General features: G+C 45.2%; 1 protein-coding gene across 2 annotated transcripts in view; it reads right to left on the reverse strand.

Moving 5' to 3' along the window:
• STRN3 (striatin 3) overlaps positions 1-27,369 on the reverse strand; it is an 839,725-nt gene that overhangs the window by 240,963 nt on the left and 571,393 nt on the right. For both annotated transcript variants that reach the window (XM_069209060.1, XM_069209059.1), the window contains one exon: positions 9,023-9,144. In XM_069209060.1, the coding sequence (XP_069065161.1) occupies positions 9,023-9,144 (122 nt within the window). The remainder of the gene's footprint in view (positions 1-9,022; positions 9,145-27,369) is intronic.

Below are 27,369 nucleotides of genomic sequence, written 5' to 3' on the forward strand. Positions count from 1 at the left end.
TGTCCTTTGTCTTCTTAGGGTGTCAGGATCTGCTTCTCCAGTGCCAGGGGCAACTCTAACTACTGATTTTAGGAGCGTTAGTGGTGTGTATGGTAGTAGCCAATGGGCTACTGACCCTTGGGGTGACTACGCCCACTATATGACCATTTCTTGTGGGAAGTGGGCATAACTCTGTCCCAGAATTCCTAAGTATGGCATCACCAAAATGGCTACTTTTGAAAAAAAAATTCCAACTCACAGCAGCCCACCTTAGGGGTGTTACTAGCCTGGGGGTGCACACCTACCTGACTACCTAATTTCCCTGCCAGTAGATGTGCCAAATGGGTTCTGGTCGGGGGGGCTGAGGGGTGCTTCCTCTCCTGAGAGGAAAGCCAGATTTGCATTTCAAAGGCAGCAGCCCTTTGAGGCTTGCCGCTTTAAAAAAGCTAATCAGAAGGTCATCCTGTGAGAGTGTAGGAAAGTACCCTCTTTCTTGGCATTTTACCCCCATTTTCTGCCTGTTGTCAGTGTGTTTGACTGTGTTCACTGGGATCCTGCTAACCAGGACCCCAGTGATTATACTCTCTTCCTTTAAACTTGGTACTTAAACCAGATTCACCCCACATTTGGCACACTGGTGCCCCCATGTAAGTGCCTAGTATATGGTACCCAGGGCATAAGGGGATCCCCATAGGCTGCAACATGTATTATGCCACACATGGGGAGCCCATGCAAAGTATCTGCAGGCCTGCCATTGCAGCCTGCGTGAAAGGGTGCATGCACCCTTTTCACTACAGGTCACTGTACGTCACCTCTTTGGTAGGCCCTCCTAGCTCAGAGGGCAGGGTGCAAGTACCTGGTGTGAGGGCACCCCTACACTAGCAGAGGTGCCCCACGAACTCCAGTTCCATTTTCCTGGACTTCGGGAGTGTGAAGATGCCATTTTATGCGTGTACTGGACACAGGTCACTACCTATGTCCAGCTACATAATGGTAACTCTCAACCTGGGCATGTTTGGTATCATACATGTCAAAATTATACCCCAATACTGTTGCTAGTATTGGAAGTATGATTCCATGCACTCTGGAGGCTCCTTAGTGGACCCCCAGCATTGTTCCTACGAGCCTTCTGGGGTTTTCTGGGCAGCCCAAGCTGCTGCCACCCCTTAGACAGGTTTCTGCCCTCCTGCTGCTTGACCAGCTCAAGCCCAGGAAGGCAGACCAAGGATTTCCTTTGAGAGAGGAGGATGACACTCTCTCCCTTTGGAAATAGGTGTTACATGGCTTGGTAGGGGTAGCCTCTACAGGCCACTGGTATGCTTTGAAGGGCACATTTGGTGCCCTCTGTGCATAAACCAGTCCACACCGGTTCAGGGACCCCCAGTTTCTGCTCTGGCGTGAAAATGGACAATGGAAAGGGGAATAACCACTCTCCTGTCCATCACCACCCCAGGGGTGGTGCCCAGAGCTTCTTTAGGGGTCCCTGGATTCTGCCATCTTGAATCCAATGAGGGCAGGGGCCTCTGGGAGCATCTGAGTGTCAAGGTCAGGCAGCTGACGTCAGAGCCCCCTCCTAATAGGTGTTCACCTGGCTAGGTGACTAATCCCCATTTCAGGGCTATTTAGGGTCTCCCTCTTGAGTGGGTACTTAGATTCCGCTTGAAAGATTCTAGCAGTGCTCCTCTGCAACCTCTGCTTCTACTTGTAGCCACTGGAACTGCGACTGGACTCTCCAGGAACTGACAATCTGCATCCACGACAAAAAAACTCTGCTTGCAATATTGTTTTCACAGCTCCTTCCAGCTTCTGCAACATTTCCCCGGCTGTGCATCCTCTGAGGATGGCAAGTCTTCAGTCTGCATGAGAAGGAAGAAGGAATCTCCCTTGGAGTGAAGGAGTCACTCACCTGCATCGGCAAGCACCAATTGCAATGACGACCGGCTGCATGGATCTCCTCTCATCCTGAGCTGCGTCGAGATACGGAGTAGTCCTCTTGGTCCTCTCTGCCAGCTGTTCAACTTTGGTGGAGGTAAGCCCTTGCCTTCCCAAGCAGGACAGTACCCCTGTGCACAGCATCTCATGCAGCTGCCAAGGTTTGTTGGCATCCAAGGAATCTTCAGGCTCCGTGTAGCCCCAGCCCTCCTTCCTGCGATGCACAGCCCTCTGCGTGCTTTCCTGTGGCGTGGGACTCTTCTCCAGTTGTGCTGAGTGGGCTTCTCAGCAACTCCTGGCTCCTCTTCCAGTGAGGGCTGCCTTTTCTTCTGTGGAGACTCTGCCTTGCTGAGTACTCCCCTGCCCCAAGACTCCCCTCCCCCGTGGGTTGAGTCCTCCTGGACCTTGCTGGTCCCCAGCAGCTCCACTTTTACTTCACCACGACATCTGCCTTTGCCACTGCTTGCTGGTGGCTTTTCCACGCCACTGACCGAATGCAATCCTCTATCTAGCATGGGAAGTCGACTGTGTCCTCCAGGACACTTCACCCGCTCCAGGGCTGCACTGCTAACCATCGTCATCCTATCATCGACCAACTCCTAAAACCACAGCTAGGTGGGTAGTGGCTCCTGCCCCCACTGAACTCTTCTGTGACTTTTGGACTTCTTCCACAGGTCTTCCTCTTCAAGAACCTACAGCTGGGTCCATGCAGTCTTGTCTGGGTGTTGCATTATCTTCTTTTTCTTTCGTTTGGGTTGTTTGGGAAAATCCAGTAACTTACTTCTTTCTTCCTGGTCAATGGAGGGCACAGTGGTACTTATCTTTGGGGTTTCCTATTTCCTCCAGCTCCCTCTACACAAACCACTTACCTAGGTGGGAGTCCTGCATTCGCATTCATTTTTTTTAGTATATTGTTTGGGCTCCCCCCCCTAGGGTCACTATTGCCTATTACTATTTGCACTGTTTTCTTACACTTTCTATGGCTATTTCTGATTACTAGTGTAAATATCTAGTGTTACTTACCTTCCATTGGGGGGTTGCCTCTAGTACTTTTTGGTAATTCTGTCACTAAAATAAAGTACCTTTATTTTTGTAGCACTGAGTGTTTCCTTTCATGTGTGAGTGGTATTGCAAGAGCTTTCCATGTCTCCTAGATAAGTCTGGGCTGCTCATCCACAGCTACCTCTAGAGAGCCTGGCTTCTAGACACTGCCCACACTACACTAATAGGGGATACCTGGGATAAGGTGTAAGTACCTTAGGTACCCACCACACACCAGGCCAGCTTCCCACAGGGAGTTACACCCTCTTCCCATACAGGCTTTTGCTCTAGACCTCCTAAGAGCCCTAGGGGTCCAGAATGGTGTCCCGTGTGGCAGGCTGGCAGAAACTGGTCAGCAAGAACGCCAGGGGCTGGTACTGTTAAAAGGGCGCCTCTAAGGTGCCCTCTGGGTGCATGTTTTGGTAAATTACACACTGGCATCAGTGTGGGTTCACCAGCGAGTCTGGTGGTATCTGTCCTCTAATATATATATGGGATGTGATAAAGAGGATTTTTATTTCTCATAAACTCCAAGTGTGATTATTCTAGCCCTAACTGGGTCTTTGAAAATGTTGTCTGTGAGGCTTATCATGTCTTTTAGCCTAGGTAAGTACTGAGTGCCTCTATGGGTAGATGAAAGATCTTTCATAAAGGAAATCCTCTTCTAGGGGTTCCTTGTGGAGAGCCCTACCTCCTGTCTTGCGATATGCAGTGGAATGGTCGGGAGGGGATGGATATGCAGGGTTTAAGTCGGGATCAGTGTCCCCTGGAGGATCTACATTATAGGTGTCCCAGGGGTCATTTTGTGGTGGTGTCTCATAAGTGTCATTCACAGCATCATGGTCATCTGTACCATTACCAGGTGATCCCTAAGGTGAGATGTCTAGGGGATCCCCAACAGACTGGTGGAGATGGTGAGTCTGGTGGTGGTAAAAGTGGTGTAAGAGTCAAAAGACTAGTGGTTTTGCCCATTTTCAGAGGAGTAGGGAAATCAAGTGCCTCAAGAAAAGACTTTTTAATGATGGCTGAATTAGAGCTGGAGGCTTTGTGAGGCTATGTTAAGCCTGGGGCTGAATTTGTATCTGTTGTCGAGCATCCGATTTGTCCTTTAATTTATGAAGAATAGGCTCCACTGTTTTTTAAGTGTGCTTTTTTGGAGTCTGCCTTGAATTTTTCAGATCCAAGCCCTGCTTGTGTTTTGTGTCTTAGTGCCACTAAGTGCCGAAGCAGTGGATGTCGGCAGTTGTCTCGGCACCAATGGGAGGGTAGGTGCTGAGGTTGTTGGTGCCGAAGGTTTTGCCCGTTTCGGTGCGGAGCAGGAGGACGACGACAGGGCATCTGAACCACCCGCTTGATGACGGCAATGGCAAAAAGGGATTGGCAGTCCGAAAGGCTTCAGTAAAAGAGGTGTTTTGTGTTTTTTTGAATGTTCAACAGGGTTCATGGGCAGGGGGTACAGTACTCGCTGTCTGAGCCTTCAGTGTGACGTAAGTTGTCTCGAATTCGGGACTGCTCTCAACAGAGAACGCCTCTTCTGTTACCAAAGCTTCAGGGTGGTGTTCTTCACCAAAGTCTTCATGCACAAAAAGGTCATGAATGTTCCAGGTGCTCCTCCGCTGCACCTCGAGCCTACGTGCCCGATTGGATTTGAGGCTTTCCTTCAGGTGAAAAGCATGACAGGGCCCTGTAACCTGCTTCCTTGTGTTCTGGTGACAAAAACAGGGTACAGACATGATTGGAGCTGGTCCATTAAATGGAAAGGCATCTAATCTATTACCAGCTCGGCGTTCTGTGGAGGACCTGCTGGAGACAGAATTTGACAGCCCTATAAGGGCCTTGGTTGAAGGATGTTGACCGGATAAGCAATTGAATCTCAATAAGCAGAAAAGCAAAGCACGATCTAAAACTATACAGGCAATAGAGTGTATTAGGAACCGCAGTGAGACGTGTTAACGGTCTCCACCCAGAGTGCAAGCACACACCTTCGAACCAGACGGCGGAAAGAAAACAATCTAACAATGGAGTTGATGCCCATGCACAGTATTACCCGAATAAAACATTAAAACATCCAGATCCAACACTGAAATGGAAGGAGTATGCAAAGCATGTGTATCTACATCCAAACATGCCTGGAACATCAAGGTTACACCAGAGGTCTGTAGGGACTTCCTTTCATACAACTTGCATTAAAACATGGTACTGTGACTTTTGCTGGAAATGATTTTGAGGAAAAGCTAATTGCCAGAAGTTTGTTTCTTTCTCCGGGGTTGTTTTGGTTCCGACAATGTTTACAGGTTTCTTAGCCATACCATTATGTGAAGGTTACAATGGGACTCTGTGGTCGACAACTGGGAGTGATACAAAGATATGATATAGCTCATTAGAAGTTTCATGCTACATATGTCTCTGGAAGGAGTGGATGAGAACCCTGGAAAGAATTAGCTTACTTCACATTGTGTTACTGTTCGGATTTACATACTCCAAAATCACATCTTGCTCCAAATCCCTTTTCTCCTACCACTCAACAGTACTCACCCTTCCTCTAACAAGCAGAAGCTGAGGCACGGACGCAGATAATGGACGAACGCAGAGGGGGAGGAGTTTGGCAGCGAGGGGGAGCACAGTAACCTCACTGAATTGGGCCACAAGTTCTGCTGTGAGTCCAAGAGGCTGCAAATAAGAGGCAGGGAGGAAGAGGAAAGGAGGGACAGCGAGTCCATGAGAAGGAGCTCCGCAGACTCGCAGAGTCTGCAAGAGAGTCCGCGAGGGCTGGCGCTGACACTGCCACCACTGTTCTTCTGGCGGCCTGCAGTCTGTTACCTGTCATCTGTGACCTGTCGCAGCCGCCACCTGCCGTCTGCCACGTGGCAAAGGTGTAGCAGTGTGGCCAGCTACAGCACGATACTGAGCTGAGGCACAGTCTTTGAATTAGTGGCTTTCATGAAATTCACAAGAGCTTACAGAAGTAGACCAGGAAAACGTACTCAGAGAAAATATTTGTGGACTGTATTTTAGCACGAGCAAATATACATGTGTAGATTTGCTTATGTGAAAATCTACTGAACGTTTACAAGTTCACTTTCCCTCCAACCACATTTTTTCACAACCCTGGAAGAACTTCTACTTCTGCCATTGTCAGGAGTAAGTTTCAAACCTTTCTCATTATGGAAAAAGATTAGAGAAGAGTTTGTGAATATCCTTGTATCCTTAAAACATGCAAGTTAGTAGATTTGCAGACTCTAAGGCATTCCAGCCCTGGAACTATTGCTTACTGCATCCTCCAGCCTCAGTATGTAGATCTGTGGAAAGGTGGTAAAATATAGAAATTGCTATAGCAGGGACTGGAATTGCAAGTATTCAATCCCTACTATAGTAGTAGCGTTTGCATAATCAGAGAGGCTATTATGAGAGCTTTTACATAATGAGATTGCTGGCATAATTTGTTGCTGCACTACATCGCACCAAAGGGACAAGTCGATTTTTGTTTACAGGACAAGTAGATTTAAGAAGCAACCTGTCCCATGGACAAGTAGATATTTTATTAAATTCCACACTCCTGGTAATACAGTGTTGAAGAGGTCAGTCATTACAAATACTTAGGCCTAAACATAGACAAACTGAATTTTGCTGTGGGCACAAGCAACATATTAAACAGAAATGCAAAGCTTTGACATTCGCCTTCTGTGTTCATTCCAGGAATTTGAATGGGCCTTCCTATAAACCCTTAATGTCCACAAAACTTTTTCCAACAATAACGTATGGGATCGTGGCATTATACGGAAAAGACTCGCTAATTTTGGATCAGCAACAAATACAAATTTACAAGCAAGTCTTTTGTTCCCCTCACTGTGCATCTCCCTCGCAAGATAGACTAGAATTTGGTCTTAAGCTGCAGCTCCTAGCAATGCAATTTCATACGATTAAGACCTGGTATAAAATCAGGGGAAACAACACAAGCCCATTAGTTGCTGCACTATGGAACTCTGTGGCTAAAGATTTAAAGTCAGCATACAGTAGATACCAGCAAGACACATACACTCATGGGATTCCAACATGTCATATCCCCTCTTCTGCAGTGCATAAAACAGAGAAGCTAGGTTGCAATCTTTGTTGGATGATAAGCATAAATTTCCAGCCCGGTAGCATGCCTGAATGGTTATGTATAATTACAGCAGACTGGTGCCAGCACAGTAATTGACCGCAACGTACTCTGTGCATTTGAAACGCCAGCTGCTTGTCGTACGATTAGGATCCTTGCGGTCTCTAGTGGACCAACCAGCATGGAAGAATGGAGGTGAGACGTAATTCAGGCTGTACGGTGCTGAGACGGAGGATATTCTTCACTTGATTTGCATCTGTCTGGCCGTAAGAGAAGCATGCCGTCGATTGTCAAAACCTGCTTTTGTTATGAGTGGGGTTCGCTCCTACCGGCCGGCCGGCCAGCAGCACTGCAAGTGCTTGATCCGGCTGAACCACAGATAACCTGCAAACTGGTGAAACTCTTAAGCCTGCATGCTAAGATTCTCACAGGCTGCTTATGATGTCCCAACAACTCTCCTTTGGTTCTGTTCAGGTACGACTGTGAAGGCATGGTCTGATGAAGAAGGTGCAGTGAAAACTTCTCATATTATAAAATTAGTGACAAACAATTCTATAGCACCTAACAAATTGACATTTTATGGTGACTATATTATTTCCCTTATAGAAAATCAGTTATAAAGTACTGTGAGTTTTTATAATAAGTTCCTTCCGGTTCACCCTAGACTAGATCTTGAAGAAGCAGTGTGATGAAGATGGTCAGTAAGGGCTGTGTTTCTTATAATTTTAATAATGTTTAATCTTAAAAGCTTTTTAGCACTTTATGGGAATTTTGCTAGTTCTCTTATAGAAATTTTACTGTTTTGGTAAAGTAACTTGCACTTTACATCCTAATGAATTTGAGCTCTATAGTATTTTACAAGGATTTTATACCTGCAATTGTTTTAACAGACTCACGTAAAGTGTTAAGTATATGTATGGAAAACCTGTTGGGGACCATGACGATCCGTAGACTCCAATTTTGTAGTGAAGATTCCTATGTATTTTGTTTCTTTTCTTTCCCTTCTTCTTTTCCTTTTCTCCTTTTGCTGAGATTTTAAGTAATCATGCAAATAAAAGTACATTCACTACCCTTTTCTCCTACCAATGTGTCATAGCTTGTATGCTACAATGAACCAAAAGTGGTCCCTTCTTCAATATCAGAGAAGTGTTTCTCAGTGACCTCAGTCACAGACCAACAAATACTAGGCAATAATTCATCAGCTTGAAGTTCCCAACATGAAACAAAGGGCTAGTAATAAATTGTTAACTACAGGCTGAAACCCTAGCACATTGCTTTAAACCAGTCATTAATGGCACAAGTGGATGAGGAAGGCAATATCCCTCTTTTCTGTAGCCACCTGGTGCTAGGCAAAAATACTGGTCAATGGAAGGAGACACAGTGAACAATGTTAAAGATGCCAAAAATGAGCAAACTTGTGAGCAAGCCTGTCCCGGCATACAGCTGGTAGACGGAATACAGGAGCCTGGTGTGGTTAGATGATGTTTGGGCAGGGTGCAGAGTCAGCACCAGAACCTCATGCTAGTGCTGTGGTCCCTGGAAAACCGAAGTGTCAGCATTTGTTTTGAGAAGCACTGTCGGGTCCTGTAGGCAGCACAGGCAATTTCCAACCACTTGGGAAGGAGAGACAGGAAAGAGTACCAAGAACAACTTTGTTTTTAAACTTTTTTTAAAGTCTGAGCTAAGTTACAGCCTCCAATGATGCACACAGGGCAAGAAAATTTACATTTGTAATGGATACGTCAACTCTGTGCACAATATTTATGATGCATGTTACTCCAAGATGCATGTTATGACAATATTACGACCTACTATCAGAAGTTAATCTTAAAATGAATGATCTCTCTTGCTCATGGGTTGCAAGATATTCTGTGACCGTGGCAGATATGCCGCACAATTCCATGAATTAACTTGTGTGTAAAAAACATACTATAGAACAAATTTGAAAATTAGTTCCTGCCAAACACTTACCATATGTATCATAGGGGTCAACGTTGGGGCTAGGCATGTTCCACCACTGGATGCTTGCATCAATGCCACCACTAAAACACTGCTCTCCGTTTGAGCTCACCACCAAAGACAATACAGGTCCTCTACGAGGGAACAGAAATGGTCACTTTAGGAACAAGACCACAGAAGGTACACAATAGTGCAACATAAACTGTCTTTTTCACTTACGAGATGGTTTCCTGAAAGTTTCAGATGCCTGTTCCGTAAAACTGAGCAACCAAAAGGAAGCCAGTTGCTAACCTCCAACAACCATTTTGGAACTTGATTTCAATTATAGAGTCACATACTGTCATCCAATGGTGGGTCCTGCACCATAAATTGTAGTCTCTGCGAAAGGTGCCACCCAATTATTAAATACACTTTTCTATCATAGTCTACTGCCTTTCTTGTGCACAGCCTTTTTTATTTTTAGTTATGTCTGAGTGCAAGACAACTGCCAGCCTCAACAGGTCATTGTTATGTGGAAAAAGGTTGAAGGGAGGTATACTTTCTTGACTCTTGCTCCTCTTCAAATGGCACCTCTCTTTTACTGCCCTATAGTTGCACTGGTTCTCCTTATTCTCTACCAATAAATAAAGATTATCAGTATTCTTGCATGTCTAGGTAAAAGGTTTCTGGGTGTTTGTTGGAATTCTATGCAGTAACCCACAGCACCAATTTGGTCCGAGATTATTTTGCTTCAGGGTGTGAAAAAATCTATGTATGGGAGAGGTCCGACATCAAAGTAATGATACAGTGACCTTTGTTTCCTAAACCAGAAATGTCCTCAAATGAGTCGGTAACGTAATGGAATCTGAGAAGTGACTTCCGGATGGTGCAAGCAGTGAGACAGTGGTCGGTGTGGCACCACAGATTGGTCTGTGACTGTGTGTTTTTGCTTTGATTCTAGTGCTTAGTTGCAAAACAATGACGCCACCTACCGACACACAAGGGTATTGCTCGAAGAAAATTCTAAGGTAAGGAATCTGCAACTAGAAGTCTCTATCAGATATCTTGACACAGGAGTGCAGTGAAAATAGTAATGCTGAGGGCCTTCGAGGTTGGACTGTCACAGAACTGAGCAGGGAAGAGGATGCATTTGGAGTCCACCCATCACTCGCATCCCAACCCTCCAGACTTGGCATAATTGGGCTCAGGGACAAGGGTTGACAGAAGTGTTATACAACATCACCCCACTTTACCTTTTTGCCACAGTGAGACTATAGAGGCCACAGAGAGCAGGCCAACTACTCTGTCTCTTCTCTATGATAAACCATCAGGTGATACCTCCACAAATCTGTGACAGTATAACTACATTTTATCTGCAGAAAACACTACTGTAGTACAATTACAAATTAATACATCATAAATCTAAAATTGCAGCATTTAAAGTAGAAGTGTTCTCTAATGAAAGACAACCTAAATCCCTGCTGTAACTGCAGAGAAACAAATTTGAAGGGAAATGGGCTTGTAAGTTCAAAAGTGCATAGCTGCACGCTACCATAGAGAATGTGTTTACTACTGTATTTCATTGTATTACACGGACAGCCAGGGAGGGTTGTTAATGACTTCAGTGGGAATACCCACGATACAGTACTATGGTTACAAGTGAGTAACGTTTTCTTCTGCATTATAGGATTCTTACAAGAGAAACAAACGCAGAACAGAATAGCAAGCATAACACCACTTTGTGGCTGTCAATGTAATAAAGGGAAAAACTATATACAATTAAGGCTTGTAGATACAGTAAGTAATCCAAATGGGTTAATTAAATATACTTCACAGTGTTGCTTGACCCAAGAGGGAACAATTCGAGAATCTTCATCTAGAAAATAATGTCTAGTGAAATTTTGAGATAATGTCCAAGTGGCTGCCATACACATTTCCAAAACAAGGACATATGCGTTCCAAGTGCAGACGCTGCTCTTCCTCTACAGGAGTGGCTCTTGATTTACTAGGTAAATGTTTGCCAGTTGGTCCAACATGCAAAGCAGGAGACTATCCAACAAGCAATGGCCTGTTTGGAGAATGCCAAGCCTATACGTAAAGGACCATCATTTATAAAAATGTGTTGTGTTTCTAATGGATTTAGTTTTATCTTTAAAAAAACTTTAAGACCCTCTTAAATCTAAATATTAAGTGATTTCTCGGCTGGAGAAAGACTGAAGAAGAAAACAGATAAAACTGTTTAATTTACATGGAATTCTGAGACATCTTTAGGCTGAAACAAACACTGCATGTGTGCATGTGATCTTAAAACTACCCTGCTGTGGTGGAAAGCCAAGTAGTGTTCCGCGGATAAGGCAACTAAAAAGCAGTGGTAGCTCCTCCGATATGGTGGAGGAGCATCATCTGCTGCAAATGCATTGGGGATGACAGGGACGAGGGGAATACACTGTGCACTTGCCTCAGTGCGATGTATGTTTGACCGACCATCTCGGGCCGGCCACACACATTTGCGCAGTAGTCTCTCTCTAGCCTGGGACTGTGCTACCCAGCTGGAGAGAGCTCGCACAGGCTCCCACTCTGCAGGGGTGCGCCCTGGCTGGGTGCTACCAGCCAATCCGAACGCTGCTCTGAGCAGCGTCAGGACTGGCCACAGGGCAGGCTGGAAGCCTGTGCCTGCAGCCTGCTGAGGAGATGAGGAGCGGCGGTGGAGCAAGGCGTGCAGGTACCTTTATTATTATTTTAATTTTTTTATTAATATCCCCCCCCCGAGGTCCCTCGCCTGCTTTCCCACCTGCATGTGTGTCCCGCACCCTGTAACACCAGCGAGCTGCAACTGCTAAAAAGGCAACCTTTCATGAAAGATGCTGTAACGTGGCTTCATGAATAGGCCCTGTTTTGCCTTTTGTTTCTTCCTTTCCTCTGCTGCCCTGAGTTACGCCAGTTTCCCTCTCAGGCGAAAACAACCCTCTCTGTCTTTGAGGACTCTGCCATTTTTTGACAAACTGGACATTCTTTTACAGAATGAGGAGGTAGATACACCATACATAGTCCATGTAGGTCAGAGGCAGCCTTCTCTGTCCCATAAAAAGGGCACCTCACAAAATGTGAAGGCATTTGAGAAGAAAAATACTCCTGAATAGGTTTTAAAAAATCATGGAAGATGTTAACTTGTTCCTGAAGAAAAAAAAGGGGGGGGGGGTGAGGGGGGAGTGAGCCAGTCACAGGGTCTCAGCACACAAGCAGGACTATTGTACATTTCTGACTATCAATTAGAATCCTACAATGCAGAAGCTAATTGATCAGGGGTTCTTATGTGCAAAAAGGGAACCTGACCAACTCTGGAGGTTGACACGTGCTACAAGCGTAAATGAAAGGATGAGGAGCATCAATAGCTGCTCCCTGATGGAGGCATGGATAAACCAATGACGGGGTCAGCCACAGAATCAGTAAATCTAGGTTCTACGGTGTTTACACTTTGGTGCAGGTGCCTGGCAAAGGACATGTAAATAAACTCAAGGGTTGGAGCATTTTATATTAATATTGTTGCCAGTAAAGACAGATAGGCAGATCTTTTTTATTAGTTTTAACTTAATTAACAATAACAATATAAGCACTGCAGGAGCATACAGGGCAAAATCAGTGTATTATGTGCATATAGGATGAAATGTGTCAATGTCAGACATATTAACATCTTGTCAGTAATGAGTAATGGACAACAATTTGATAGTAACAAAGCAGCGAGGGTAGTAAAAACTGTAAAATGTAGTGAGTGGGGTCTGTAATATGCAACAAAACAACTTCAGGTGGTGATTCAGACATTAGTACCATTGGGCTCTATGGTTTCAACAACATATCGATCAGCATTCGGCGCGGACATCAAAGCCACACAGCATACATCAGTACAGCAGGCCAAGCGGCCATCCTGAGACGGAACAGTGTAACGAGTGTGTGATAAGGGTACCAACACACAGAGGTACAATAACTCCATGAAGTGCCCCTCTGGGTGGGTGTTAATCATTTTCATCTTTGATTTTGGCAATGTAAGTGTTCCAGTTTCCCCACCCCTCAAAATCTGCAAGCTCCTTGAGGGCGCAGTGAGTTAAGTGTGCTTGCTTCCAGGGAGCCCACAGAAGCAGCATGAGTAGCCTCATTTGTGTGTCAAGGGTGGAAGGTGCCTTCATGACATCGCAATCTGGCTCTTGAAGAGCACAAAAGCATGGTCTAAGAATCAATATATGTGTTTGCCTCCCTTTGGCTCTGGGGCAAAGTCCCAGTAGGCAGAATTCTGGAGTGGGCACCAGGGTGTGGTTCACCACTTCCACCATGGTATTTGTCACCTCCACCCAAGTCAGTTGCAGCTGCAGACACTTCCATAACATCTGGAAGAAACCAGCCTTTGCCAGTTTGCAGCGTGGGCACTTGGGTGTGGAGGCCGGGAACATGCACTTAATGCGCTCTGGGGAAAGATAAGCCTGATGTGTGTAGCTAAATTATGTAAAGCATAATCTGTGTTTCCTAGACACCTCCCTCACAAGCTGTTGCACCCATGTCCAAGCTTTGCCCATCACTAGTTGCTGAAAGATGGTGTTCCATCTAGTCAGAATCTTTCCTGTGTCTCCTAGTACACTAACGTCAATGCAAGAAATAATGTAGAGATTGCTCAGTGCATTCTACCATGCGTGAGAAGAGCATGCAGTATGGGCAATGAGGGTGGTTCCGCCTCTCCAGCCGGCCAAGTAGCTTTGACATTTCATTGGATTGCGTGATATGCTAGAAAATGGCCAGCCCCTACACAATATAAATATCCATTATGGTCTGAAAGGACATAAGGGCTTCCTTGTGGAAAATATCTATGCTGTCTATCCCTGTCCTCCTCAATGACATCAAAAACCTTTCTCCCTTGTCAACCCTCGTATGTCTGGTAATTGTGCCAGTACTACGGACGGCGAGTAAGGGATGTGGGGGGTCCCTACTGTGTACATACCAACGCAATATGCCCAAGCCATTGCCATCAGGTGTGATCCCTGCTGCGATTGGCAGTCACACACTGTCAGCCAAGTATAAATGCTAGTCTCACAGAGTATTGTTCGAGCGACTGTCATCGCAGAACAAGGAGTCACGTCCAGCCAGCACAAAAGCCACTGCAGCTGTGTCGTCACACATAGTACATTTCAAAGTTTGGCGCACGAAGTCTACTTCAAGCAAGAGCAGTTGCGCAATGGTCAGTATTTTCTGCTCCGCGGTGTGGAGAGGCCACCTCTGCATTTATCTTTTTTAGTTGCACCTGTAACTCTAGCACCTTGGGCATCAGGGGAGTCAGAGCAGACTGTGCTTCTTCCACCCTGTCAGTCAGTTTAATATGGTCAGCCCTTAACAGATTCAAATCAAGGGGTACTACTCCGATATAGGTTGTAGTAAGTTGGCCTGGTGTGAGGTGGACACCTATGGTGTTTGCACTTTACAACAGATGCAGGCAACCCCTATTAGTGAGACAGTGTCTAGGAAGCCAGGGCTCTTTTGTGGTAGTTGTGGTGAGCAGCCAGGACTTATCTAGGAGTGTAAAGCACTTGTAGTCACACAGTAATTTATCTCACATGAAAGGATCCACACAGTGTTCCAAAAATAAAGGTACTGTATAAAGGTAACACTGAACTACATTACTTATAGGCAGTCCCCCAACTGGGGGTAGGTACACACTATACATACATGGTAAGTATTGAGAACCAGCATAGAGACACAACAAGCACTGGCAAGAAATAGCAGAAAATAGCTAGTGCCCTATGGAGGGGCCAAACCATATACTAAAATAGTGGAATGGGCGGTAAAGTCCCCGACCCAAGAATGTGGAGTACTTAGAGGGGAGCTGGGAGAACCTAGGTGACCCACAGCGAACAGGAGAGTAGAGGTAACTTATCCAGTCTTCTAAAAGACCAAGAAGGGGACTTGGAAAATGAAGTTTGCAAGAAAAGGACCGGTCCGGTGGAACTCAACAGTGAATTCTGGAAGAAGAGGACCTGCAAATGAAGGGGACAGAGTCCAGTCCGGATGTGTCCAGGTGGGGCAGGAGCCACTGCCCACCCCCTCTGTGGGTGAAGATCCGGGTCGATGGTGGAAGATGAACGGCTGTGGAGCCCAAGAGCTGGAGTCATGAAGCAGATGTCCTACGCCAGTAGCCGAGTGCAGATTGGTCGGTAGTCAGGAAGACCACCGACAAGCCGTGGCAGCTGCTGAAGAGGACCAGCAAGGTCCAGGGAACTCAACCCTTGGAAAGGAGTCCTGGCTCACCCTCGGCAGTCGGGAGAGCCAGCAGTCGTAACCACCACAGGCAACCCACTGGCAGCAGGCACAGTAAATTGCAGTGAGGCCCAATCAGCACACCTGGAGAGCAGTAGATGGAGCAGCAGAGAGGAGACTGTCCTTGCAAGGATGAAGTACTGGAGGCCAGGGCTACTTGGAGCCTGAAGATTCCTCAGAGCAGGAGTTAACAAGCCTCGGTTGCTGCAAGAGCCATGGGGCACAGGGATTTCGCCCTGCAAGGAGAGGCAAGGGCTCATCGTCTCCCAAGTTGGACAGAAGGCAGAGAGGACCCTAGAGGACCATTCAGAATCAACACCTGTATTGGAGGATCAATGCAGTTCCTGTGGAGGGCAGATCCAATCAGCCGGACGTGCCTACGGATGCAGGGAAGTGACTCCTTCACTCCAAGGGAGATTCCTTCTTGCTCTTTGGTGCAGCATAAGTCTTGCCGACCCCAGAGGATGCACAGCCGTGGAAATGTTGCAATTGCTGAAGGAGCCAGTGAAACTATGTTGCAAGGTGAGTTTGCCTTGGGAGCAGTAGGCTTGTTTGATTCCTGTGAAGTCCAGCACTGATTCTGGTGGCCAGGAGCAGAAGGTCGATCAAGAGGAGTCCTGACTGAGTCTTGCACGCCGGATCTGGGGACCCATCCGCAAGAGAGTCCCTAAATAGCCTTAAAATGGGGGTTGGTCACTCTGCAGGGTGACCACCTGTCAGAGGGTGTCACTGACGACATTCGCCTGTCCTGACCAACCAGATGCTCCCAGGGGCCTCTGCACATCTTCTTTACAAGATAGCAGAACCAAGTGGCCACCTGGAGTAGCTCTGGGCACCACACCTTTCCTTTGTGTGGTCTCACACTACAGCAGGGACTGGGTGTCCCTGGGCAGGTGCAAACTGGAGTGTGCAGGGAGGACACCAAATGTGCCCTTCAAAGCAAGCCTGTGGCGTGGGGGGAGGCTAACCCGCCCCAGACTTGGAACAGCTATTTCCAAGGAAGAAGGTGTTGCATCCCCTCTCCCACAGGAAATCCTTTCTTCTGCCTTCCCCTGCTTGAGCTAGTCAAGCAGCAGGAGAGCAGAAACCTGCCTGAGGGCCTGCAACAGTGTAGGCTGCCATCAAACCCTGGAAGGCTGGTAGGGGCAATACTGGGGGCCATCTAAAGAGCCCCCCCAGGTGCATTGAATCATGCAGCCAAATACTTGCATTGCACGGATGATTCCAACATGGTTGATAACAAACATGCCTCAGTACAGAGTTAACATTATGTAGCTGGCCATTACACAGTAAAAAAGGCTTCTCCCAACTTACAAAGTCCAGTGCACTGGAACTGGAGTTCATAGGGGCAACCTCTGCTCATGCAGGGGTCCCTCACTCAAAGGAACCTGCACCTTGCCCTTTGGGCTGAAAGTGCCAACCATAGGGGTGACTTACAGTGGCCTGGTGCAGTGAAAGGGTGCATGCACCTTTTCACACAGGCAGACACAATTTGCATGGGCTCCCATGGGTGGCATAATGCATGCTGCAGCCTATGAGGGTCCCCTGGTGTACCAATGCCCTGGGTACCCAAGTAACATATACTAGGGACTTACAGGGATACAGTAGTATGCCAATTGAGGGGTATAAAAGGTACCAAAGCAACCAAATTTAGAGAAGAGAGCACAATCAGTGGGGTACTGGTTAACAGGATCCCAGTGAAAACAGTCTAAGCACACTGATAAACAGGTAAAAAGTGGGGGCAACCATTCCAAAAAGAGTGATTTTCCTACACTGGTCTGCAATGACGTTTTAGTGTCCAGTATCGCTGGGAGCACTTTTTCAAAATGAGCGGAGTGTGCTTGAAGGGTGACTCAAGATGACAAGAGTCCAAGGCCTGGTCTGGAGAAGGGGAGGGGAGCACTGGGCCACAATTACTCTATGGTAAAGGCTTGGTCGTTTTGGGTTTCACAAACATCAAATCACAGTTTGTATCTTTAGCAGGTGAAATGTGAAAGCATTGGAAAAGGTGGTTCTCCGCTCCCTGCTATGGTTCGCACCTGAAAGTCAGCCGTAAAGAGGAAGGACTTTGGCCCTCAGACTCAACTGTCTACACTAAATTCTAGGGCAGTTCATACAGTTTGCTGCATTGTGTCTTGCTGTATGCAATGTGCATCCACAGCCGGTAGTATAAATTCGCGGGCTTCTGGTCTATATCAACAGCTACAGATTTATATGCGAATTGGAGCCTGACTAAGACGAGGAGAGGTCTGACAGGGGCAGGCTTTGCCCAGCAATTCGGCTGCCCAGTTCCTTTTGCCTCAGAGGTACCCTCATGCAGGGAGGTGAAACTAACACACACCTGAGGTGAAGGAAGACCACTGTCGTGATCATGGGTGCAAGGCAGCTAGTCAATACACAGGCTCTCGAAAAACAAGCATGGAGAGGGGCAGACCATGTTCAGGAGAGTAGCAGCCTGTCAAGTTGTAATAAGTGAATGCAGGACATCATAGCTAACAGCCCCCAGCAACGCCAGAGTTGGCCGTATCAGCCCCACCCCCTCACTCGGGATGCCCAACTCCGCACACCCGCCTCCATTTAGCCTCATACCAGTCTAACAGCGGGACCCCAGCATTATAGGCCCTGTCCTGGGCAGTGATTATCATTCCCAAACTCGTCAGTTCTGAGGCACCAAACACTGGTCATGGTGTCGGGTGTTGCCTTCTTGCTAAGCGGGCAGTCGGGGCTATATGCAGCAGATAAGAGATGGAGGGAATATGGAGGGAATAAAAGAATAATAATTCATGGGCCAGCTTCGGAGCTAGTTAAGAAGCGTCTGAAGGGGGTGCCATCTTGGCCACGTCCCCGACATGTATATTTTATTAACTCTAACAAACTATTAGGATTGCAGATTATGTTACAGGATGCAATGTACTCATTGTACCTAAGCGGTATGTGATATTTACATGACTTCAAATACCAATATAATATTTAAATAAAAAAACAGCATTTCTGAATGAACGGTATACTTCTGATTCAGTATCCAGACTCATGATCTCCCTGTTCTTCCATAACCTAGTGGCGGAATCTGTGTTGAGTGGTTTCTCTAGGACAGTTTTAACAAAATCAGAATCTGGTTCCAAAGGGCCATCTAATGGACAGTCTCCCATCGGGAATAGACAGAGGACCCGATTTAGATCTCGGCGGACTGGTTACTTTCTCACAATCACACCGGTAACAGATATCCCACCCAGCGAAACCTGAATCCCATGGGATAGAATGGGATTTATATTTTGGCGAATGGGATATCCGTTGTAGTTGTGACAGAGAAACCAGTTCACCAAACTAACTCAGACTCATAGTTAGCCAACTACCAGGTACTTATCAGCAAGTACAATGCCAGACATTAGGAGTTACTTACATCGACGACACCTTTCTCATTTAGGTATATCCTAAAGCTAACACCCAGCATATTAATTTAAATTTTTATCAAGTGGAGTTTTATTTAACATCAAAAGAAATTATAATGATGACTACACCTTTGCAATAACTGATCTTGAAACTATAGAGAAGTTCAATGAATCCTCTGAGCTTAGCTGAAAAAATAATTTACCAAGGTTACACAGCAGGATCTTACATCACTCCTTTGTCACAAGCAAAATGACAAAGTATCATCCCATCCATTGCATGGAGAACAGCAGCTCATTTACAACACACTGAGTAAACAATGGCATTTGCTACATGATAATCCCATTCGACAAGCTGCAAAACTCGAGCATCTAAGTAAATTCCCCAGAAGACCTTCAAATTAAAACAAATATTAGATAAGCCAAGAGCTGTTGCATCTGCTGCAAGCCTTTCACAATGCTTATTATGATTTGGCTTTTGTAAATCTTTATTGTTAGGGGGGGTTGCAGGACATTTGCAATATTAAAAAAAAAAAAACAATAAAAGCAAACATTATTGTCTTCAAAAAGCACATATTGCTAAGGTACCCCTAGCACTAAAGAAAACTATCTGGTGTATGGAGGTGCTGCTTGTGAGAGAGCAGAATGTGGCCACTCACAGTAAAACTGGCCAATGGCTGCAGAGAGATGAACTAGTGATACATAGTGTAGTCTGTGGAAGAAGGATGTGAATGACAAAACAGACAAATGGATGAGAAGGGCTGGATGAAAGCCCCTGTGTGAAACCTGATTGAATAATATTTTTGAGTAAATGTAAAATATCTTGGTGAACACCAGACCTAAAAACATGCTTTGTCCTTCAGAGTTTAAAGACCAGCAAAACGTCACCACAGAACTGAATTTCAAACCACGAGGCACCATGTAAGTAAGCAAGATCTGCAGCAACTACAACCTGATGCCTCAAGCTAAGGATACAAGAATAATACAACTATAACCATGACGGTGATAAGTTACTTATCAGTTAACTTCTCCAGGGAGTGATCCTGGAGCACTTTTAAAATTAATATATATATATATATATATATATATATATATATATATATATATATATATATATATATATATATATATATATATATATATATATGGAAAATGTCACTTACCCAGTGTACATCTGTTCGTGGCATGAGTCGCTGCAGATTCACATGCTGTGCACATCCCGCCATCTGGTGTTGGGCTCGGAGTGTTACAAGTTGTTTTTCTTCGAAGAAGTCTTTTCGAGTCACGGGACCGAGGGACTCCTCCCATTTCGACTCCATTGCGCATGGGCGTCGACTCCATGTTAGATTGTTTTCCCCGCAGAGGGTGAGGCAGGAGTTGTGTATGCTAGTAATAGTGCCCATGCAATGGAGTGAATACGTATGTACATAATGAAGTTTAAAGTAATGTATTTACAAATGTTCAAGATCAACTTCTAAACGGCTACAGGCTCCCGGGGAGGCGGGTGGGTGCATGTGAATCTGCAGCGACTCATGCCACGAACAGATGTACACTGGGTAAGTGACATTTTCCGTTCGATGGCATGTGTAGCTGCAGATACACATGCTGTGCATAGACTAGTAAGCAGTTATCTCCCCAAAAGCGGTGGTTTAGCCTGTAGGAGTTGAAGTTGTTTGAAACAATGTTCGTAGTACAGCTTGACCTACTGTGGCTTGTTGTGAAGTTAACACATCTACACAGTAATGTTTGGTAAATGTATGAGGCGTAGACCATGTTGCTGCCTTACATATTTCGTTCATTGGAATATTTCCTAGAAAGGCCATGGTAGCACCTTTCTTTCTGGTTGAGTGCGCCTTTGGTGTAATAGGCAGCTCTCTCTTTGCTTTAAGATAGCATGTTTGAATACACTTAACTATCCATCTAGCAATGCCTTGTTTTGAAATTGAATTTCCTGTATGAGGTTTTTGAAAGGCAATAAATAGTTGTTTTGTTTTTCGAATTAGTTTTGTTCTGTCAATGTAGTACATTAGCGCTCTTTTGATGTCTAATGTATGTAGTGCTCTTTCAGCTACAGAATCTGGCTGTGGGAAGAACACTGGTAATTCTACTGTTTGATTCAAGTGGAACGTTGAGATAACTTTTGGTAAAAAATTGGGATTTGTCCGTAGAACTACTTTATTCTTGTGTATTTGAATAAATGGTTCTTGTATGGTAAATGCTTGAATTTCACTCACCCTTCTTAGAGATGTGATGGCAATTAAAAATGCAACTTTCCACGTTAAGTATTGCATTTCACAAGAGTGCATGGGCTCAAAAGGCGGACCCATGAGTCGTGTTAAGACAATGTTGAGGTTCCATGAAGGAACTGGTGGTGTTCTTGGTGGGATAATTCTCTTTAGGCCTTCCATAAACGCTTTTATGACTGGTATCCTAAATAATGAAGTTGAGTGCGTAATTTGCAGGTAAACTGAAATTGCAGTAAGATGCATCTTTATGGAAGAGAAAGCTAGTTTTGACTTTTGCAAATGTAGTAAGTATCCTACTATATCTTTTACAGATGCGTGTAAGGGTTGAATTTGATTATTATGGCAGTAATAAACAAATCTTTTCCACTTATTTGCATAGCAGTGTAGTGGTAGGCTTCCTAGCTTGTCTTATGACCTCCATACATTCTTGTGTGAGGTCTAAGTGTCCGAATTCTAGGATTTCAGGAGCCAAATTGCTAGATTCAGCGATGCTGGATTTGGATGTCGGATCTGTTGTTTGTGTTAACAGATCTGGTCTGTTTGGTAGTTTGACATGAGGTACTACTGAAAGGTCTAGCAGTGTTGTGTACCAAGGTTGTCTTGCCCATGTTGGTGCTATTAGTATGAGTTTGAGTTTGTTTTGACTCAACTTGTTTACTAGATATGGAAGGAGAGGGGGAAAAGCGTACGCAAATATCCCTGACCAGTTCATCCATAGCGCATTGTCCTGAGACTGATGTTGTGGGTACCTGGATGCGAAGTTTAGGCATTTTGAGTTTTCCTTTGTTGCAAATAGATCTATTTGTGGTGTTCCCCAAATTTGGAAGTAAGTGTTCAGTATTTGGGGGTGAATCTCCCATTTGTGGATCTGTTGGTGATCCCGAGAGAGATTGTCTGCTAACTGATTCTGAATTCCTGGAATAAATTGTGCTATTAGGCGAATGTGGTTGTGAATCGCCCAATGCCATATTTTCTGTGTTAGGAGACACAACTGTGTTGAGTGTGTCCCTCCCTGTTTGTTTAGGTAATACATTGTTGTCATGTTGTCTGTTTTGACAAGAATGTATTTGTGGGTTATCATGGGTTGAAATGCTTTCAGCGCTAGAAATACTGCTAACAGTTCTAAGTGATTTATGTGAAACTGTCTTTGCTGTATGTCCCATTGTCCTTGGATGCTGTGTTGATTGAGGTGTGCTCCCCACCCTGTCATGGAAGCATCTGTCGTTATCACGTATTGTGGCACTGGGTCTTGGAAAGGCCACCCTTGGTTTAAATTTATAGTGTTCCACCATTGAAGCGAGATGTATGTTTGACGGTCTATCAACACCAGATCTAGAAGCTGACCCTGTGCTTGTGGCCATTGTGATGCTAGGCACTATTGTAAGGGCCGCACGTGCAACCCTGCATTTGGGACAATGGCTATGCATGAAGACATCATGCCTAGTAGTTTCATTACCATTTTGACTTGTATCCTTTGTTTTGGATACATGGCCTGTATTACATTGTGAAATGTTTGAACTCTTTGTGGACTTTGAGTAGCAATCCCTTTTGCTGTGTTGATTGTTGCTCCTAAGTATTGCTGTGTTTGACACTGCAGAAGGTGTGACTTTGCGTAGTTGATTGAGAAACCTAGTTTGTGTAGGATTTCTATGACATATTTTGTGTGTTGTGAACACCGTTTTAGCGTGTTGGTTTTGATTAACCAATCGTCCAGGTACGGGAACACATGTATTTGCTGCCTTCTGATATGTGCAGCTACTACTGCCAGGCATTTTGTAAAAACTCTTGGCGCAGTTGTTATTCCGAATGGCAACACTTTGAATTGGTAATGTATCCCTTGGAATACAAACCTTCGGTACTTTCTGTGTGAAGGATGTATTGATATATGGAAATATGCATCCTTTAGGTCTAGTGTTGTCATGTAGTCTTGTTGTTTGAGCAGTGGGATTACGTCTTGTAAAGTAACCATGTGAAAGTGGTCTGATTTGATGTAGGTATTTAATGTTCTGAGATCTAGTATAGGTCTCAGACTTGTCGTTTTTGGGTATCAGAAAGTACAGTGAGTAAACTCCTGTGTTTAATTGTTCTGTTGGTACTAATTCTATTGCTTCTTTCTGTAGCAATGCCTGAACTTCTAGTCCTAGAAGATCTATATGTTGTTTTGACATACTGTGTGTTTTCGGTGGGACGTTTGGAGGGAATTTGAGAAATTCTATGCAATAACCATGCTGGATAATTGCTAAGACTCAAGTGTCTGTTGTTATTTCCTCCCAATGTGTGTAAAACTTGGTTAGTCTCCCCCCCACAGGTGTTATGTGTTGGGGATTTGTGACCTTGAAGTCACTGTTTGTTTGGAGGAGTTTTGGGACTTTGGAACTTTCCTCTGTTTCTTTGAAACTGTCCTCCTCTATATTGTCCCCGAAAACCTCCCCGCTGATACTGACTCTGGTAAGTGGGCTTTGTTTTTGAGGTTGTGGCTTCTTTGGTCTGCCCTCGGAACCCCCCTCGAAATTGTGTCTTTCGAAATGTGCCTCTGCGGGGAGTAGAGTGCGCCCATGGCTTTGGCCGTGTCAGTGTCTTTCTTAAGTTTTTCTATTGCAGTGTCCACCTCCGGCCCAAACAACTGCTGTCCGTTGAATGGCATATTCAGCACAGCTTGCTGTATTTCTGGTTTAAATCCTGATGTACGCAGCCATGCATGTCTCCTTATTGTTACTGCTGTGTTGACAGTTCTAGCAGCTGTGTCTGCAGCATCCATTGCTGATCGTATTTGATTATTGGAGATACTCTGTCCCTCTTCTACCGCTTGCTGCGCTCTTTTTTGGAACTCTTTTGGTAAATGTTCAATAAAGTGTTGCATCTCATCCCAATGGGCCCTATCATATCTGGCTAACAAAGCTTGCGAATTTGCAATACGCCACTGGTTTGCTGCCTGTGCCGCCACCCTTTTGCCTGCAGCATCGAATTTTCTACTCTCTTTATCTGGAGGTGGTGCATCTCCTGAAGTATGAGAGTTGGCTCTTTTGCGCGCTGCTCCAACTACAACAGAGTCTGGTGATAGCTGTTGTGTGATGTACACTGGGTCTGTTGGTGGCGGTTTATATTTTTTATCTACTCTTGGAGTAATGGCTCTTCCTTTGACAGGCTCCTCAAACACTTGTTTGGAGTGTTTCAGCATTCCGGGCAACATCGGAAGACTTTGATATTGACTGTGTGTAGACGACAGTGTATTAAAAAGAAAGTCATCTTCAATGGGTTCTGAATGAAGGATGACATTGTGAAATGCTGCTGCTCTTGATACCACTTGAGCGTAGCCTGTACTATCCTCTGGTGGCGATGGTCTCGCTGGATAGCATTGAGGACTATTATCTGACACTGGTGCGTCATAAAGGTCCCATGCGTCAGGGTCATCTTGACTCATCCCCGTATGAGTTGGGGATTGCATCATTGGTGGAGTGGCTACTGGTGATGGTTGTGGAGAGTGATGTGGGGATGGTGGTGGTGTTACTTGTTTAGCCACCTTTGCGTGTGGCTGTTTGTCCTGGTCTTCGAAGGCAAGTTTACGTTTCATTTTGATTGGAGGAAGAGTGCTGATCTTCCCTGTATCTTTTTGAATAAAGAGCCGCCTTTGTGTGTGATCTGGCTCTATTGTCTCTAAATCTTGTTCAAATCTGTGTGTTTTCATTTGTGAGGACAGTCCTTGTTCCTCTGAATAGGAACTTTTTTCCGGTTCCGAGGCCGGATGTTTCGGTACCGAAACCTTTTCGGCAGCTTTTTTCGGCTCTGACAAAATCTTTTTTACTTTCGGCGTCGTGCCCTCTCGGTGCCGACCCATTTCGGTGCCGCTGTCTCAATGCCGAATCTTCTCGGAGCCACTCTCTCGGGCCCGAGATTGCTGTGTGCCGGTATCTCGACCGGAGTCGGATGATTTCGACACCAGCTCGCCCTTTTTCGGTGCCGATGGACGGTCACCTATTTTTCGGGTTAAGCCATGGCCTGTTGGCGGTGGCGTGGCCTGGGCTTTAGCGGTCTTTTCGTGAGTTCTTTGTTTCGACGTCTTACTCACAGTTTTCGGCGTTTCTTCGGGATCGATCTCCTCCGAGTCCGAATCCTGGGTGGAGAATGTTTCTTCCTCCTCCTCGAAACGCCCTTGTCCTGTCGGCGCCGACGCCATTTGCAGTCTTCTTGCTCTTCGGTCCCTGAGTGTCTTCCTGGACCGAAACGCTCGACAGGCCTCACAAGTATCCTCCTTGTGTTCTGGTGACAAACACAAGTTACAGACCAGGTGTTGATCTGTATATGGATACTTGTTATGGCATTTTGGACAGAAGCGGAATGGGGTCCGTTCCATCAGCCTTGAAGAGACACGTGGCCGGGCCGACCAGGCCCCGATGGGGATCGAAAAAACCCCGAAGGGCCACCGGAGCTCTTTTTAATTCGGTGTCGATCTGTTGTAACTAACCCGATACCGAACGCAAACAATACCGACGATTTTTCTGAGATTCTAACTAACTTTCCGACCCGAAACACGGAGCGAAAAGGAACACGTCCGAACCCGATGGCGGGAAAAAAAAAATCTAACATGGAGTCGACGCCCATGCGCAATGGAGTTGAAATGGGAGGAGTCCCTCGGTCTCGTGACTCGAAAAGACTTCTTCGAAGAAAAACAACTTGTAACACTCCGAGCCCAACACCAGATGGCGGGATGTGCACAGCATGTGTATCTGCAGCTACACATGCCATCGAACATATATATATATATACACACACACACACACACACATTATATCGAAAATGTCAATTACCCAGTGTACATCTGTTCGTGGCATGAGACGCTGCAGTTTCACATGCTGTGCACATCCCGTCATCTAGTGTTGGGCTCGGAGTGTTACAAGTTGTTTTTTTTCCAAAGAAGTCTTTGAGTCACGAGATCGAGGGACTCCTCCCCTTTCGGCTCCATTGCGCATGGGCGTCGACTACATCTTAGATTGTTTCCCCCGCAGAGGGTGAGGTAGGAGTTGTGTATATAGTAATAATGCCCATGCAATGGAGTAAGTATGTATGTACATAATGTGACTAAAAGTGATATATTTACAAATGTACAAGTTTAATTTTTGTCAACTTAAAAACGGCTACAGGCTCCCGGGGAGGTGGGAGGGCGCATGTGAATCTGCAGCGTCTCATGCCACTAACAGATGTACACTGGGTAAGTGACATTTTCCGTTCGATGTCATGTGTAGCTGCAGATACACATGCTGTGCATAGACTAGTAAGCAGTTATCTCCCCAAAAGCGGTGGTTTAGCCTGTAGGAGTTGAAGTTGTTTGAAATAATGTCCTTAATACTGCTTGTCCTACTGTGGCTTGCTGTGTTAACACATCCACGCAGTAATGCTTGGTAAATGTATGAGGCGTAGACCATGTGGCTGCCTTACAGATTTCAGTCATTGGTATGTTTCCTAGAGAGGCCATGGTGGCACCCTTCTTTCTAGTGGAGTGTGCCTTTGGTGTAATAGGCAGTTCTCTTTTTGCTTTTATATAACAGGTTTGAATATATTTAACTATCCATCTGGCAATGCCTTGTTTGGATATTGGATTCCCTGTAGGTTTTTGGAAAGCAATAAACAATTGTTTTGTTTTGCGAATTTGTTTGGTTCTATCAATGTAGTACATTAGTGCCCTTCTGATGTCTAATGTATGTAATGCTCTCTCAGCTACAGAATCTGGTTCTGGGAAGAACACTGGGAGTTCCACTGTTTGATTTAAGTGGAATGGTGATATGACTTTAGGTAAGAATTTAGGATTTGTGCGTAGAACTACTTTATGTTTGTGTATCTGTATAAAGGGTTCTTGTATGGTAAAGGCTTGTATTTCACTTACTCTTCTGAGAGATGTGATAGCTATTAGAAAGGCTACTTTCAATGTTAAGTACTGTATCTCACATGAGTGCATGGGTTCAAATGGTGGACCCATGAGTCGTGTTAATACGATGTTGAGGTTCCACGAAGGAACTGGTGGTGTTCTTGGTGGGATAATCCTTTTCAGACCCTCCATGAAGGCTTTTATGACTGGGATTCTGAATAATGAAGGAGAATGCGTAATTTGCAGATAAGCCGAAATTGCTGTGAGATGTATTTTAATGGATGAAAAAGCTAACTTGGACTTTTGCAAGTGTAGTAGGTAGCTTACGATGTTTTTCGCAGATGCGTGTAATGGTTGGATTTGATTATGATGGCAGTAATAAACAAACCTTTTCCACTTATTTGCGTAGCAATGTCTTGTGGTTGGTTTCCTAGCCTGTTTTATGACCTCCATGCATTCTTGTGTAAGGTCTAGATGTCCGAATTCTAAGATTTCAGGAGCCAAATCGCTAGATTTAGTGATGCTGGATTCGGGTGTCTGATCTGTTGTTTGTGTTGAGTTAACAAATCTGGTCTGTTTGATGTGAGGCACTAC

The sequence above is a fragment of the Pleurodeles waltl genome, chromosome 9, assembly GCF_031143425.1.
Source record: "Pleurodeles waltl isolate 20211129_DDA chromosome 9, aPleWal1.hap1.20221129, whole genome shotgun sequence".
Lineage (NCBI taxonomy): Eukaryota > Metazoa > Chordata > Amphibia > Caudata > Salamandridae > Pleurodeles > Pleurodeles waltl.